The following is a 16,319-nucleotide window of genomic DNA, read 5'->3' as shown; positions in this document are numbered from 1 at the left end:
CCAAAGGCCAGAACAGCGCCCTCTGGAGGCCAAGCCCTTATCTCACAACCCCTGTGTGCCCAGCAAGGGCACCCAAGGGCTACCTGGACATCTCCTGTCTTCCTCCAGCCAGAGTGGGACCACTGAGCTCTGTGCTTTGGGAAGATGCCAGACAGGAGGAAGCCCAGGCCATCCCTCGGGGAACCCAATCAAAGGGGGCCTGCTGAGAAGGCATCACAGGGCTGTCTCAAGGATAGCCATGCTGTAGGGGCCCCAGGCCACCAGCCCGGAGGATGGTGTGGCGGAAGGCTACAGGGCATCCCAGGCAGTGTGCGGAACATAGAGAAGGAAGCAGAGGCGATGTGAGTAGAAATGGTGTGTCAGTGTCAGGACTGTGGCCTGCAGGGCTGCAGGCCTTCAGGACTCTGAAGCGATGGGGACCATGCTGAGTTTGGGGTTAGAGGCCCAGGTGACGGTGGGGATGGAGAGTGGGCTGAATGTTAGTGTGAGAGAAGAGAAGAAGCCATGTTGAGCATGGGAAGCGGGAGTCATCTGTGTTGAGTCCGGGGTGGAGGCCATGTTGAACTTGAGGGAAGAGATATTGTGTTGAATGCTGGGTAGAGGCCATGGTAGGCGTCAGTGTGGAAACCTTGTTGAGTAGGGGTCAGAGCTGGAGACCATGTGAGAATGAAGAGATTGAAGCCATGTTGAGTATGGGGAAGGGAAATCATAGGAGAGGCCCTGGTGAGTGTGGGCTGAAGGTCATAGTGCATGTGGGATAGAGCCATGTTGGCTGTAGGGTAAAGGCCGCTGTAAGCACGGGGTGGTGGCCGTGGTGAGCGAGAGGCTAAGGGTGCTCTTCTAGATCCTAGCAGTCCTCAGATGCCTTGACTCTTCTGTCTTTACTGGAAATGGTTTTAGAAGCCATGTCTTGGCCCCTCTCCGCACACTCAGCAAGGGTCTTTTCCAGTCCCAGGGCAGCCAGCATAGGCTAGGGAGACTGCAGACAGGGACCCCACAGTGTGAAACTGAAGCTTCAGAGGCAAAGAAGAGACAGGGCAGTACGTGATAGCACCTGCCTTTCCTGGGAACTCCCCACCCAGTCCCCACAGCAACTTCCCATCTGTCCCAAGAGGCTCACTGGTGCTCACCTGAGCCTTAGGGGGTACGTTCAAAGTATCATGTTTTCTCGTGATTTTTTTCAAACGAAGACAAACTCTTCATGGGGCAGGTGTTTATTTGTCTTGCTTTTTTGCTTAGATTGTAATCCTGGTGATTATGGAGTATCAAGACATAAAATCAACAAGGGTGCGCCTTCCCTGCGCCTTCTAGACCAGTTCCTGGTCATTTAGCGCCACCTGGTGGCCAGTCATAGTAGCACGCTTCCAGGATGTGCCTAGCACTCCTGCGGGAATTATCTGAGCACAGCCTGTGGAGTGGGGTGGCTGGCCTCAGAGTGACAAAGCAACTGCCCACGGACTGCAGATGTGGCCATGAGAGGAGCAGAGTGTCAGAGACCAGCCTTGGGTTGACTGCTGCTAGGGAGGCTTCATCCAGTGTCCCTGCAGTGGAGGAAGAGCTCTGGGGTAGGAGTGACAGACTCTAAGTCAGGTGTGAGCTTTGGCGCCCAGGCTCACACCTTGGTGTCTGGGGTTCAGAGCACCTTCTTTTTCGGATCACTGCAGCGCAGGTGAGCCCCGAGCACAGAGCAGCCAGCGGCAGGAACCATTTCATTTCTGAAGTACCTGGGCAGGTCTAGGAAAAGCAGGCTTTGGGGGCCCTGTCCAACTTTGTTCTGATGTCTAGGGTGGAAGCCAGCCAGGGGACTCTGGGTGTTTTACAAACCGTTCTCATGCTAGACTCTCCAGGCTTGTATTTCCTAGAAACTCTAGCCTGAGGCAGACACCAGAAAGAGGCAAACCCAGGGCTCTTGCTTGGAAAGCTGAGCTAGCACCCTCACCCTTGGACTTCTTGGGATGGCAGGGAGGCACGGTCGGAGATTTATCAGGGAACTTCCAGAGGGAAATGTCCCGGAGATGGGAGACCTAGTTTCTGGGTGTTCCAGAACTGAGATGTCTCCCTAGGCTCCTAATTAAGAACTACAACCCTTAATATTTTCTGGATTTGTAGTTTGAGTCTTGGTGCCAGCACACAGTGTGATCTCTTGGAAGCCATGAGGCTGGGGTTCAAACCCAGAGCCTCACGCATGCTGGGCAAGTGCTACCACTAAGCCACAGTGCTAAGCCCTTTTTCTATTTTCCATTTTGAGATAGGATCTTGCTAAGTTTCCCGGACTGGATTTGAACTTATGCTCCTCCCATCTCAGCCTTCTGGGTTGCTTGGATTTCAGGCCTGTGCCACCAAGGCCTGGCTGACACGGGGGGGGGGGGGGGGGGTGTCCTTGCTGAACACTTGTTGACTGTAACTCAAGAAAAGTCCTGAGTATGGACCATACCTATACCTTTGTCCCTGGGGCCAAGAATAGCAGCTCTGTCCTTAGGGAGAGAAGTCTTGTGTCCTGCAGTCACTGCAGGACCTGAGAGTCTGGGAAAACAAAGATAGACCCCCAAAGGCCTGCAGAGGATTCCCTGTGCCCTCTGCTGTCCCTGGGAAAGGAGCTACTGTCCTGGAGCCTCAGATTGGCTGAGCCCTGCTCTGCTCTGCCACACTCCTGGCTGCAGACCTCATCCTGCTGCACCTTGGCCATCTTCCAGCCTGGCACAGAGGTGGGTGCCTTTGGCAGACACCTCCCACCCCTGCCCGTGGGACCTTGGTTTGTTTTGCAAATGTTCTTTTTTTTCCTTCAGGCTAGATTCTATTGAGCGGATGTGTCCCCCAGAAAGAACATGCTTCTGATTTCCTGCCTGTCCCTCGCTGCTTGTTCTTTGAGGCTCCTTGGGCACTTGTACCCGTAGGCTGTTCCAGAAGTCTCCTTTGGCTTTCTCCTCCCCATTCACCAGCCCAACCAACCTTTGTGGCTTATTCTCAGACCTGCCCTAAGCCTGAGAGTCAAGGGTCTGATTCTAACTCAGAGATCAGCTCGCTAAAGAGGAGACGCTCTAGTGAAGTGTGGCACTCCATCTCCCTAGGTTTTATGTCTCTGTAAGAATCAAGATCTCTGGACCACATAGTGGAGAGTTAGAAGGGAGTTTCCCCTAAGGGAAGCCAGCCATATGAAATGTCCCTAATTTCAAGTGGCCCTGTAGGACTGGGTACCCAACTATTTACGACTACATGTTTCCCCGTTGACTGGCTCTTCCCTCAAGTAGCGGGAAGGACTAGGGACTCCAGGTTTGAAACCGACACCAGAAGCAACTCCTCTCGCTGCCACACTGATCTTCCAGCATTGCCAGCAAGTCAGGGTTTCTGGCACATTCACTACCATTGTGAAGAGTCACCATCCCAGGGAGAAGAGGCTAAGCTCTCAGCCAAGGACAGTTTCTAGCATGTCCGTCCACCTTTACGGTTTTTCCAAGCCAAGGCTACACTATCACCATGTGGTCTAGATTCCCTGATTTAGGCATCCCGGCCCCTCACATCCAGTGTCCCTCTCCTCTGAAACAATATGGCCAGGGTGAGTTCCCCACTCCACAGCTGACACCAAACCTCAGCTTCTGGCTTTCTCCAGAGGTGGGTGTGACTGAGCATGAAGTCTAGGTCTCCCAGTAGAAAGGGGCTTCTAGCATGCTGAGTCCCAACACAGCAACCAGGCTCCTTGGAGATGCTGCACGCAGAGGATCCTTGCACACAGCCAGTATGCACGCCACGCCTAACCCTCAGCCCCGATGGTGCGCCTCCAAATGAGAGCGGAGATGGGGAGCTGACTAGCATGTGGGTGTCTGGATATGAGAAGTTAAATCTAATGAAAACTTCATCTAGTTGAACCAAGAAATCAGAAGCAGGGCCTTTATTCCTGTCAACAAGGATACAGTGAGGATGAAACCTACTCACGGCTGCCATTTCCTATTGACCTTGTTGCTATGGTGACAGCCTTTGAGCAACAACAATTCCGAAGAATTCCAAAAGGGCTCTCATTCACTGGCAGCTAGGCACAGAAATGGGCTCTCTCTCCAGCTGACTATGTCACATGGCTCACAAGTAGGGTGACCCCAATGACCAAGCTGGCCAGGGAGTGTCTCTGGGTCAAGGGTAACCTGGTTTGGACAAGTTAAACAAATGGCCATCCTTGCGTGGGTCACTCTTGTGTGGCAGATTCTGGGTGGATGTGCAATGAGGACGAAGGGAAAGGGTGATCCAGCAAACCCTGGGACAGAGACACTGTGCCACAGAGACACTGAGAGAGAGACACTGTCACACAGACACTAACACAGAGAGAGACTACCACAGAGACACTGACACAGAGACACTGAGATAGAGACACTGACACACAGACACTAACACAGAGAGAGACTACCACAGAGACACTGTCAGAGACACTGACACAGAGAGAGACTACCACAGAGACACTGACACAGAGACACTGCCACACAGAGACAGTGCCACAGAGACACTGAGATAGAGACACTGACACACAGACACTAACAGACAGGCACTAACACAGAGAGAGACTACCACAGAGACACTGACACAGAGACAGTGCCACACAGAGACAGTGCCACACAGACACTGCCACAGAGAGAGACTACCACAGAGACACTGACACAGAGACACTGACACAGAGACAGACACTGCCACAGAGAGACACTGTGACAGAGACACTGACACACAGACATTGACACACAGACACTGAGAGACACAGACACTGAGAGACGCTGAGACAGAGACACTGCCACACAGACACTGCCACAGAGAGAGACTACCACAGAGACACTGTCAGAGACACTGCCACAGAGAGAGACTACCACAGAGACACTGTCAGAGACACTGACACAGAGAGAGACTACCACAGAGACACTGTCAGAGACACTGCCACAGAGAGACACTGTCACAGAAACACTGACACACAGACACTGACACACAGACAGTGTCACACAGACACTGACACACAGATACTCACACTTGTCTCTTAGTTGCCACAGCGCCAAGCATCTCTTCTTTGGGGAAGGGTCAGTGTGGTTTCTCACTGGTGCACCTGTGCCGTTGCTGTGGCAGTTAAAGCTCTGACACACTTGTCATCTTTCTGAAATCAGAGGAGACACCAGGGCTGATGGCCCCTGCTTCCTTCCCTTTATCCTGTTTCTTCCCAGGGTCTGTTCTCCTGGTGTGAAGTCACTGTGTCCCTCCACCACCACACTTGAGTCCCCCTTACCACTGTGTCCTTAAAGTTCCTGGGAGATGGCGTGGAGCCAGAGGAAGCATGGTGACAGCTTTGTTATAGATGAGGGAACTGAGGCGGAAAAACTTCCAGGAAACACAAGCGAGGAGCTGCAGCCACCCTGAGGCCGCTGCAGAGGCCATGGTGGCTGAAAGTCACCCGCCTGCTTCGGGCTTCCAGTCCTCTCAGCCTTCAACACGTGCGGCCATGAGGTCAGAATGAACATCTGCTGACATGTATACGCCATTAGCTCACCTCAGAGGCAGGAGTGCCAGACGAGGGTCTCACCTGGGCCACAGAGGTCTTAGCTCCACCTCCAAATCCCCGGTAAAGCCAGTCTGCAAGCCCATCCTGTATACAGATCTCCTCCACACACTTTCCTATGCTGGCTCTGGCCTGCTGAGACAGAGGCCAGGCTACACCTCCTAGTATCTGGGCTAGGGCAGGATCTGAGCCCTTAGGCCTCCTGCAGCCCTAATGTGAACCTTCTCTCCCCTCCCTCTGCTTTCTGGGGCTGGACAGGAGGGGTTCCAAGAGTACCTACCTGCCAGGTATCCTCCTTGTCATCTCAATTCCTCCACTTCCCCCTCATCCCCCTCCTCTCCCAGCTCCTCCCTCCTCCCCAACCTCTTCCCTCCTCCCCCTCCTCCCCCTCCTCCTCTACCTCCTCACTACTCCCCTTACTCCACAGTTCCTCCCGCTCCCTGCTCCCCCAGCTCCTCCATGCTGCCCCAGCTACCCCCACACTCCTGCACCTGAACTTGGCCTTCCACCCTCCAGAACTGTGCCCGTCATAACCCCTGCCCTGGCCCGTGGTGTTCAGGGATTGCAGCAGAAAGAAGACCACAGGCACCACTGCGGTGAAGCACCGCTGGCTGGGGTGTGTGCACCGTGGACAGTGGTGGTTTCCAGTTCTGGAGACTGGAATGACGAGGCCAGGGCGACTTTGAGGTTGGTTTCTGCCTTGTGCAGTCTCTCTGTGCAGAGCTCTAACCTCATGTGGCTTCTCTCTGAAGCACTTCCGCTATGTCTGCCTACTGCAACCATTAATGACTTCCTTAGAGACTTGTTGGGGGTGTGGCATGTGTAGCTTTGAGGGACTACCATCATGAGGGGAGGGGAGGGGCTTAGGCCCATGCTCTCCTCTTCCTCTGGAGACCCAGGGACAGGGCTGCTTGCCATAACCAGGATGCCCTTAGCTGGCAGTTGCCCATGTCAAGTTCAAGCCTTCCACCTTCACCCAGCCCCCTCCTCGCTGTCTTAATCAGTCTCCTCATGGCAGCCGGCTGTCTCTCAGGAAGGTGGTCTCCATCTCTGAGCACAGCCATGTGCTGGCCCTGGCTTCAGCTAGTCACAGCGGTAGAAGCTGCCTTGTCACGGTTCCGGTGAGGACACCTTCATCAGTCAGATCAGCACTAGTGTAAGGTGATTGGTTTCTCTGACAGTTGTCCCCAGTTGTGGCTCTGCCTCGCAGCAGGCAGCCCAGGATCTCGGGAGGGCTCAGCAGGAAGGACCAAGATGGAGTTCTTTAAGAGCCCAGCATCTGCTTCCTGGTGTCTCTGTGGTCTTCCCTGCTGCTCCTATTGTGGAAAGGCTGGTAGGAGGGCAATGTGCCAACTCCACCCCTGCTTCACTCCCTCTCTGGGACATTCCCTGTCCCTGCCTTCCTGGGGACACAGGCTCCCTTCCTCCCCTTAACCAGTCCAGAAACTACCACCTAGGCTCCATGTATGGGGGCCTGAAGAAGTGGTGCCTCTGGGGTGCCACTGCCTGAGATTTGTCCCTCTGTGCCCGGAGGCAAATTGTTCCGGGGGAAAAAAATGACCAGGAGGGGACCCGTTATTTTCCTGTCTATTCCTTTTTTGTCTCTGTGACCCATTGTGGCCTTGCATTTGATCAAGGGCTCTTCCTGAGACCTCTTTTCTGCTCTCATAAGGAGGGCGTGGCCCAGGCAGGGATGGCGAGTGGCAGGTACCCTGTGCATTTATAAACCTTCTTTTCAAAGCACATTTTTTTCTTCCCCTGTAGAAATCTCCTTTCCCGCTGATTCATTACGTGTCGGGAAGCCAAGCATGACATGTTAAAAGCCGTCTTGATAGTATTTGATATTCAGTACTAACAGCTCCCCACCCTGAAGGAGGAGGCTCCCCCCCCTTCCCCAGATGGAGGAGGGAGATGATCTACATATTGGATGTACCAAGACACTAGGTAATTTGCATTAAGCGTCCAGAAATTCTCTGCTTGCAATCTGTCACCCTTCGCCGGGTTTCGTTTTGTACTTCCACGACATACACAAGAAGGCAAGAGGCAGAGAGTGAATGGGGTCTGTGGCAGCCAGGGCTGGAGAAGAAACGGGATGGTGGGGAATGGTCAGAAACTCGGGAAGATGGCGCCGGCCCACCCAACCCAAAGCCCCATCTAGGACTGACACTGACACGGGTAGCAGCCAGCGTTGGGGTTGCCCTGAGAACACTTATCCCTCTAGAAAATCAAATTCACGTGAGCGGGGGACTCCCCAACTGGTGTCTGCTTAAGGTTTCCATACTGGATGTTCTAACAACACAAGGCCCTCATTCTAGGACTTGAATTCCTTGCTGGATTAGGGTCAAGTCAGAGCTATGTATGTGCTCCATCTTGGTGGCATTAAAAAACACACGTGGACACACACACACACACACACACACACACACACTGTGGGAGCTTTAAAACATACCTTGAAACACTTCAGCCCCACAATGTCAAACTCTTGGTGCAGTGGAGGAAACACACAGCTGGGATCTGCTGTTGCAGATTTGGGGAGCAGAAGGGCGCGTCTCCATGGTACTCTCCCTCTCCTGCATATGATACATCATCTCCCCTCGCTGAGCCTGTCTTCTCATCCGTGAAATGAATGAATCTGGAGAGGTAAGTGGCCTGGCCCCCGCTGCTGTCCACTCTGTTCGCTGGGACTGGAGACAGAGCATAATTTGAGGAGAAGATTCCACGGCTGTGGTGATGCACAGCAACCCTTCGCCCAGGCCAGGCTTTCCAGCTCTTACAAGTATCCTGGAGACACGACGTTCAGAGAGAATAAACCTAAATTGGTTTAATTAGCAAGGCCTCCCGGATCTGTGGGGATTCCCATTCCCACTGGAACACACACACAACAGAGGGAGCCCAAGAACAGAGCCCCCTTTCCCCTGCAGAAGAATGGACCACAGGCACCATCATCTCGCTGCACAGGTCCACCCCATAAGGCTCAGTATGAGCAGGAACACCTCCAAAGCTACACAGATTGGCAGACCAGCAGCAGACGCCACCAACCAGAAGCTGGAACTCACTAGGCACATCAGAAGCTAACAGAGGCAAATCCCTGAAGACCCTCCGAGGGCTAGAGGGCAAGGAAGTTGAGCAATCACCTGGCCGGTGGGTAAGAGAAGTCCAAAAGGAAACCAGCCTGGAGAGACATTGCCAGCCACAGACCCCGCTCTTTCCCCCTGAAACCCCACCATAGTGACAACAAAATGCCGCTTGAGGTGGGGTCTGTACCGGGTTTGGAGGACTGAGCTTCCTTCCCAACGTGGACCTTTGCTCCTGTCACGGCCACCTCAGATTCCACCTTGGCCTCAAAGCCAGGTGTGAGGCTAGCCCAGCTTCTTCCAGCCTTGCAGATTAGATGTGTCCCCATGGCTGCATCCTGGAGCCCCTGCAGGTATCTCTGTGCTTGATACCCACCTACCTACCTTTTCCCCCCCGCCTGTCCTGGTAGGCAAGTGGAAATCTCTCCTTCTCTCTCGTTCTGGGCTTTTTATCCCAACTCCAGGGACTGCAGACAGCCAGGGGCTGTCAAACCCCCGGGCAGCTGTAAAGACTACTGATTAGAACCGGATTGGAGTCATCTACACTCTGGGCTAGGGGCCTATCATTCTTGTTCCCCGTCCAGCTTCTCTTACAATTCCCTTCGGAGTAGAGAAATGTGGGGAGAGTAGGAAGCTGAAGTCTCCCTTTGGACAGAGCCCCCTCCACAGATGCTCCTGGAGTGGTCCTGTTTGCTGAATGCTCCCACTTCATCCTGTGAGGCCGCAAAGCCTTACAGTCTACAGGCACATGACAGCACCCCTAACCCTGGCTTCCTCACCATCCTTGCTTTCTTCTTCCTCTCGGGAACCCCCTAAAGAGCTATCTCAGTGACTTTGACTTTGGAAAAACAAAAGTGAGACTCTAGGCTAGCGGATCTCAACCTGTAGGTCGCAATCCCTTTTGAGGTGGGGGGGGGGGGTCAAACAACCTTTCACAAGGGTCGAGTATCAGATATCCTGCAAATCAGATTCATATATTACGAATGACAGTTATGAAGTAGCAATAAAAATAATTTTATGGTTAGGGGTCACCACAACCTGAGAAACTGTATGAAAGGGTGGCAGCCTTAGGAAGGTTGAGAGCCACTGCTGTAGGCGAACTATTCCCCAGTTCAGAAAAGGAGGAAAGCCCAAGATCTCAGAGCTCCTAATGGAGCAGACTCTGGTGGCTCGCTGGGCCTCCCAAATCAATCTTAGAACCAGCCTTCCAGGGGGCTGAGCTTTCAAAGGGCCTGATAGCACTCCCTGCCAGGACAGACCCATCACTAGCAGCCCCTGACTTCTCTCTCTCTCTCTCTCTCTCTCTCTCTCTCTCTCTCTCTCTCTCTCTCCCTGCAGTCCATGGTATCAAATGGACCTGCAGCAATGGAAACAGCAGCTCAGGCTTCTCCGTGGAGCAGCTGGTGCAACAGATCCTCGACAGCCACCAGACCAAGCCCCAGCCCCGGACCCACAACTGCCTCTGCACCGGCAGCCTGGGTGAGCTGGGGCCCCGAGGGGCATGCAGCACTGGGCACTGGGTGGCAGGCTCTGATGTCCTGTCCAGTGAGGGAAGGGGTGAGATCTTCAGAGGCCAGGTGGTACTAGGCATTAGGGGAGGGCGAGGCGCTGCTATTCAACCCAGGGAGGGAAGGATTGAGTGGAGGCTCTGGGGACAGATGAAACTGAGTTATCTATCCTGTCACATGAATGAAGAGGCCTGAGTTGAGGATCCTAAAGAGCAGGTAGGGTACAGGGCACCCTCCCATCCTATCCAGAAAGGGAAGGGACAAGGAACCAGTTTATATAACAGCAACTGAGAGAGGCACCCAGTAGGCCCTTCGCCCTGATCCTGCCCCCAGAATCAGCTTTGGATAAGAGAGGGGCCGTCTCCAGTGAGGCTGAGGTTACAGGAGCAGCTCACAGATGCACTAGAAAGGTACAGATGTTTGGGGTTCGGGGCCTCCACACACTTTACTGTAGGTGCCTGTGGGGAGTGTGTTCTTGGGACGCCTCAGCAGGAGGCTTCTCAGCATCTGTCCTGAGACAGTGGGACCATTCAAGCTATACCTGCCTTTAGCCGTTCTGTTCCAAGGAGGGACGGTATCTCTCACTCCACGGTACCGCCTCTGCCTTTCTGACCGTGGCATTTGATTTGTGAGATACGGCTCTCCACTCCCCTGCCTGCCTTCATTAGATGCTTCCATCAATCAGCTGAGTCAGTGTTCTGTGGAAGAATTCACCATTAGAGACGTACTATTGAAAGGGCAAGCCCTTCACTGCCTCCCACCCAAATAAAAGAGCCGGTCGAACGCCTTCTCCCTGTTTCCCACCTATCTTCCAAAAATGCGGAGGAGTATCAACTTAGTGTTATTTTCACATCGTTCAGTCAAACTTAGCCAGAGTTCCAACGCCCTACTTAAAATTCAACTAGAAAGTTACCTACCAAGTACTAATTAGCATTATAAAGTCAGAGCCTACAGCTCCAGGCTTTTCAGTTAGTTGTTCACTAAGATAAGAAAGGACAGTCTTAAGCCAGATACAGTTTACCATAAGAAAAGTTAAAGAATCCCAGTGAAGCAAGTTTTTTCTTTAGCCCTAGATTCCAGGCAGAACTATTGAGCGTAGATAATTTTTCCCCCCTCAGGCCAGCTTTTTCTTTTTTTAAATTTTGTTAATAAAAGGGAGGAGATGTAGTCTCCCCTCCCCCAGCCTGAAACCTGCTTGCTCGGGGTGGAGCTTCCTGCTCATTCGTTCTGCCATGCCCACTGCTGGAACCTGCGGAGCCACACCCGTGCACCTTTCTACTGGACCAGAGATTATTCGGCGGGAATCGGGTCCCCTCCCCCTTCCTTCATAACTAGTTATCAAGAACAGGATGACCCTGATCTGATGGAATGGAATGGATCCTCAAAGACATGAAGGGCCAAAGAGTTACGGACAGACCCTGGCCTAACTGAATGGTGGAGAGGGTCATCTCAGAAATCTCCTTATTGGGACAGCAAGATGGCTCAGTAGGTGAAAGAGCTTGCAATCAAGCCAGATAAGCCGAGTTTGTAATTTACATGAAAGGACCCAACTCCTGTATCTTGTCCTCTGACTTCCAGTACCATGGCACACACGTCCCTCTCCTCACACACACACACAAATAGTGGAATAGAAATAAATACTTCCACACCCCTAGGGCAGAGTCTAGAATGCTCTTTGACCCTAGGGTCTGAGAGCTGACCTGGAGAGGGTTCACTCTCCACCTCCCTGGGCCAGCCTCTGCCTTCTTGTCCCCAGCACAAGGCTCCTGGAGGTCATAGGTTTCTTGAGGCATTACACAGCCAGAATCAGGTGTGAGAAGCTGGGTTAGGGATGGAGTCACAGCTGCAATGGCGGGGATGACTGTTCTGGGTCCAAAAGAGTCCTTCCAGATGAGCACAGTCTGCTTTTGATGGTGAAGAGAACTTTCTTGAAAAGCCACACGCACTCACACACACACTCACATGATTACATTCCACACACATACCACACACACACACACACATACACACACATGATTACATACCACACACATACACACTTACACCACACATACACACCACACACAAACACATACACACCACACTCATACACATCATACACACACACCACACGTACACGCATGCAATTACACACCACATACACACCACACACATATATACCACACACATACCACACCACAAACACACACACATACACATACCTTACACATATACACACACTTACACCACAGACACAATATATTCACACCACACACACACACATATACTATACAATGCATACACATACACACACACAACACACACAATATACACATGCATACACATATACATACACATACACACAACATACACTTATACACAAATACACACACTATACACATGAATACACATATACACACATCACACACATACACACAACACAGACATACTTACACTACACACATGTACACACATCACACACATATACACTCACACCACACACACACAACACACAACACACATGTGCTAGGGTTTCCCACATGCCACATCTTGCTGATTTTGAAAAAAACAACACAACAACAGCAAGATTAAAACATTTTAAGATGGTCACATAGGGCATGGCAGAGCCTCGGGCCTGGGAGCAGATCACAGCAGTACAGGGACTTCGCTCTTTGTCCTGCCTAGCCTGGATGGGGGCTTTGTAACTGGATGCGTTCTAACTGCTTGCGAGAAGAATTAGCCAAAGTCCCAGCTCTGACCTTGCGTGTGTGTGTGTGTGTGTGTGTGTGTGTGTGTGTGCGCGCATGTGTGTGCTGTGTTCCCATCTCCACAGGAGCGGGCAGCAGCGTGCATCATAAGTGTAATAGTGCCAAACACCGCATCATCTCACCAAAGGTGGAGCCGCGGGCCGGGGGCTATGGGGGCCACTCGGAAGTACAACACAACGACGTGTCAGAGGGCAAGCATGAACCCAGCCACGGCAGGAGCACGAGCCGGGAGAAGAGGAATGGCAAGGTGGCCAAGCCGGCACTGCTGCACCAGAACAGCACGGAGGTTTCCTCCACCAACCAGGTGGAGGTCCCCGACACTACCCAGAGCTCCCCCGTGTCCATCAGCAGCGGGCTCAACAGTGACCCAGACATGGTAGACAGCCCGGTTGTCACAGGTGTGTCCAGCATGGCAGTGGCCTCTGTGATGGGGGGACTGTCCCAAAGTGCCACAGTGTTTATGTCCGAGGTCACTAACGAGGCCGTGTACACCATGTCCCCCACCGCTGGTCCCAACCACCACCTCCTCTCGCCCGATGCCTCTCAGGGCCTTGTACTGGCTGTAAGTTCTGACGGCCACAAGTTTGCCTTCCCCACCACGGGCAGCTCAGACAGCCTGTCCATGCTGCCCGCCAATGTGTCCGAAGAGCTGGTCCTCTCCACCACCCTCGACGGTGGCCGGAAGATTCCAGAGACCGCCATGAACTTCGACCCCGACTGTTTCCTCAATAATCCAAAGCAGGGCCAGACATACGGGGGTGGGGGCCTGAAAGCTGAGATGGTTAGCACCAATATCCGGCACTCGCCGCCTGCAGAGAGGAGCTTTGGCTTCACCAGCGTCCTCACCAAGGAGATCAAGACCGAAGACACCTCCTTTGAGCAGCAGATGGCCAAAGAGGCGGCCTACTCCTCCTCGGCGGCAGCTGCCGCGTCCAGCTCCCTCACACTGACCGCGGCGGGATCTAGCCTCCTGCCGTCGGGCGGTGGCCTGAGTCCCAGCACCACCCTCGAGCAGATGGACTTCAGTGCCATAGACTCTAACAAGGACTACGCGTCCAGCTTCAGCCAGACGGGCCACAGCCCCCATATCCACCAAACCCCCTCCCCCAGCTTCTTCCTGCAGGATGCCAGCAAGCCCCTCCCCCTTGAGCAGAATACCCACAGCAGCCTAAGCGAGTCAGGGGCCGCCTTTGTGATGCCCACGGTGAAAACGGAGGCCTCGTCCCAAACCAGCTCTTGCAGCGGCCACGTGGAAACCCGGATAGAGTCTACTTCCTCCTTGCACCTCATGCAGTTCCAGGCCAACTTCCAAGCCATGGCGGCAGAAGGGGAGGTTACCATGGAGACCTCACAGGCAGCTGAAGGGAATGAGGTCCTCCTCAAGTCTGGGGAGCTGCAGGCCTGTGGCTCTGAGCACTACCTGCAGCCAGAGACCAATGGGGTGATCCGCAGCGCAGGTGGCGTCCCCCTTCTCCCGAGCAATGTGGTGCAGGGACTCTACCCGGTGGCCCAGCCCAGCCTGGGCAACAGCTCTAACATGGAGCTCAGCCTGGACCACTTTGACATTTCCTTCAGCAATCAGTTCTCAGACCTGATCAATGACTTCATCTCTGTGGAGGGGGGCAGTGGTACGATCTACGGGCACCAGCTGGTGTCGGGGGACAGCGCTGCACTCTCACAGTCGGAAGATGGGGCGCGGGCACCCTTCACCCAGGCGGAGATGTGTATTCCCTGCTGCAGCCCCCAACAGGGCAGCCTGCAGCTGAGCAGCGCTGAGGGCGGGCCCAGCACCATGGCCTACATGCATGTTGCAGAGGTGGTCTCGGCCGCCTCGGCCCAGGGCGCCCTGGGCATGCTGCAGCAGAGCGGACGGGTGTTCATGGTGACTGACTATTCCCCAGAGTGGTCTTACCCAGAGGTAAGCTGCAGATGCCACCACATGCCACCGCCCCACCACCCCCCTCACCTGGGCCATTATGCAACCTGGAAAGCTTGTTTGCATGTGGCCATTCTTTGGATGGAGCTCTGACCGGAAACACAAAGCTGTCCCCTCCCGTGGTGGCTCTCAGACTTCACTCTAGCAGGGAGCTGTGCAGTCAGGGCTATCCCTGGAGGCAAGCTGCCCTTCCCGGCACCCATCAGAACAGTGTGCATTCTTCCTTTTCTTTCTCTCTTCCTTTCCCCTGCTCCTCTCACCTCCCTTCTTTTGGGGATGGAGGGGTGTCTTGGTGCTGCTTTTAAAGCACCCAGAAATCAACACCAGAGTCACACGGGGTCATTGGGTCCCCCGTAGCTCAAGCTTGGCCTCACTTACGCTAACGGGCAGCCGGGCAGCGCTCCCATCCACAGTGAAAGGGAGGGTGCAACTTTGGAACACTCAGCCATCTACAGAAACAGAAGCATGGCATGTGACCCAGGATCTAGCCTGTGCTCCTGTCACCATGGGCTGTCACCTTAAAGACTACCGCTCCAACGGGATCATAGGACGACCCAGGTCTTGCCTGGTGGGGTGGGGGTGTGTGTGTGCAATAAAATAGAACGTCCTGGGAAGGGGACAGTGCAGTTGCAGATCCCCTGAGTGCCTTGCTTGCATGTGGCCGAGCTTGAACTCTCCCCGGCTTCACCAGTGCATCCTCTTGGTCCCAAATCAGACACTCTCCCCTGGGAGGTGGCTTGCCCATAACTCTTGGTCCCCTGGCCATGTCATCTAGGCACCAGGCAGGGAATAGGCTCATACTACTTCCGCCCTCTGGGAAAGCCAACCTGAGACGATCTGTCCACAAATGGCACAGGTCAGAAAAGAATCAGAGTAGCACAGGCCGCAGCCCAGTAGCCCTGCACCAGCAGCCTGGCAACTGTATAGGCAGAGCGGCTGTTGTCCGTGTGGTCTTGTGAGTGTCCACGGGACACTGATGGAAGCCGTGAGACCATTGCGGTAGGTGAACGGCCAGGAGCGTGGCGCTGGAACCGGAACTGGATGGGCTGGTATGCATCCTGGCTCTACCCTTAGACGCCAGTGACCTTGGACACATTGCCATCTTCCCTGTCTCTAAAATAGCACCCGTGGAGTTACCTGAGAAATGGCTCAGCAATTAAGAGCACTAGCTGCTCTTCCAGAGGGCCCGGGTTCAATTCCCAGCACCCACACGAAAGCTGACGACTGTAACTCTAGTCCCAGGAGATCTGAACACCCTCCTCTGGCCCCTTTCAGCACCAGGCACACACAAACACCATGCAAGCTAAACACCCACCCACCCACACACACACACACAATGTTAAATTAACTTTTAAAAGTGAAAGCAGCAAGGGGATCCTGGAGTCTCTGCGTTAAGTACCCAGGCAGAGCCAGCCCTGTCTGCCTCAACTCCGGCACACTCCAACTCCTTGGTAGGAACCCAGAAGGAACCCAGTGGGCTTTCTCTTGGTATGGCTCAGCTGTCGCCCAGCTCTCCCAAGCAAACATCATTGTCTC

General features: G+C 53.7%; 1 protein-coding gene across 11 annotated transcripts in view; it reads left to right on the top strand.

The window, feature by feature from the left end:
- The window catches only part of Camta1 (calmodulin binding transcription activator 1), an 802,246-nt gene that overhangs the window by 703,288 nt on the left and 82,639 nt on the right, over nucleotides 1-16,319 (top strand). For all 11 annotated transcript variants that reach the window (NM_001081557.3, XM_030253021.1, XM_030253020.1 and 8 more), the window contains 2 exons: nucleotides 9,931-10,071; nucleotides 12,913-14,765. In NM_001081557.3, the coding sequence (NP_001075026.1) occupies nucleotides 9,931-10,071; nucleotides 12,913-14,765 (1,994 nt within the window). The remainder of the gene's footprint in view (nucleotides 1-9,930; nucleotides 10,072-12,912; nucleotides 14,766-16,319) is intronic.

This window comes from Mus musculus, chromosome 4 (assembly GCF_000001635.26).
Source record: "Mus musculus strain C57BL/6J chromosome 4, GRCm38.p6 C57BL/6J".
NCBI classification, from domain to species: domain Eukaryota; kingdom Metazoa; phylum Chordata; class Mammalia; order Rodentia; family Muridae; genus Mus; species Mus musculus.
The sequence above is the reverse complement of the archived record's forward strand: the minus strand, read 5'-3'. Positions and strand labels throughout refer to the sequence as shown.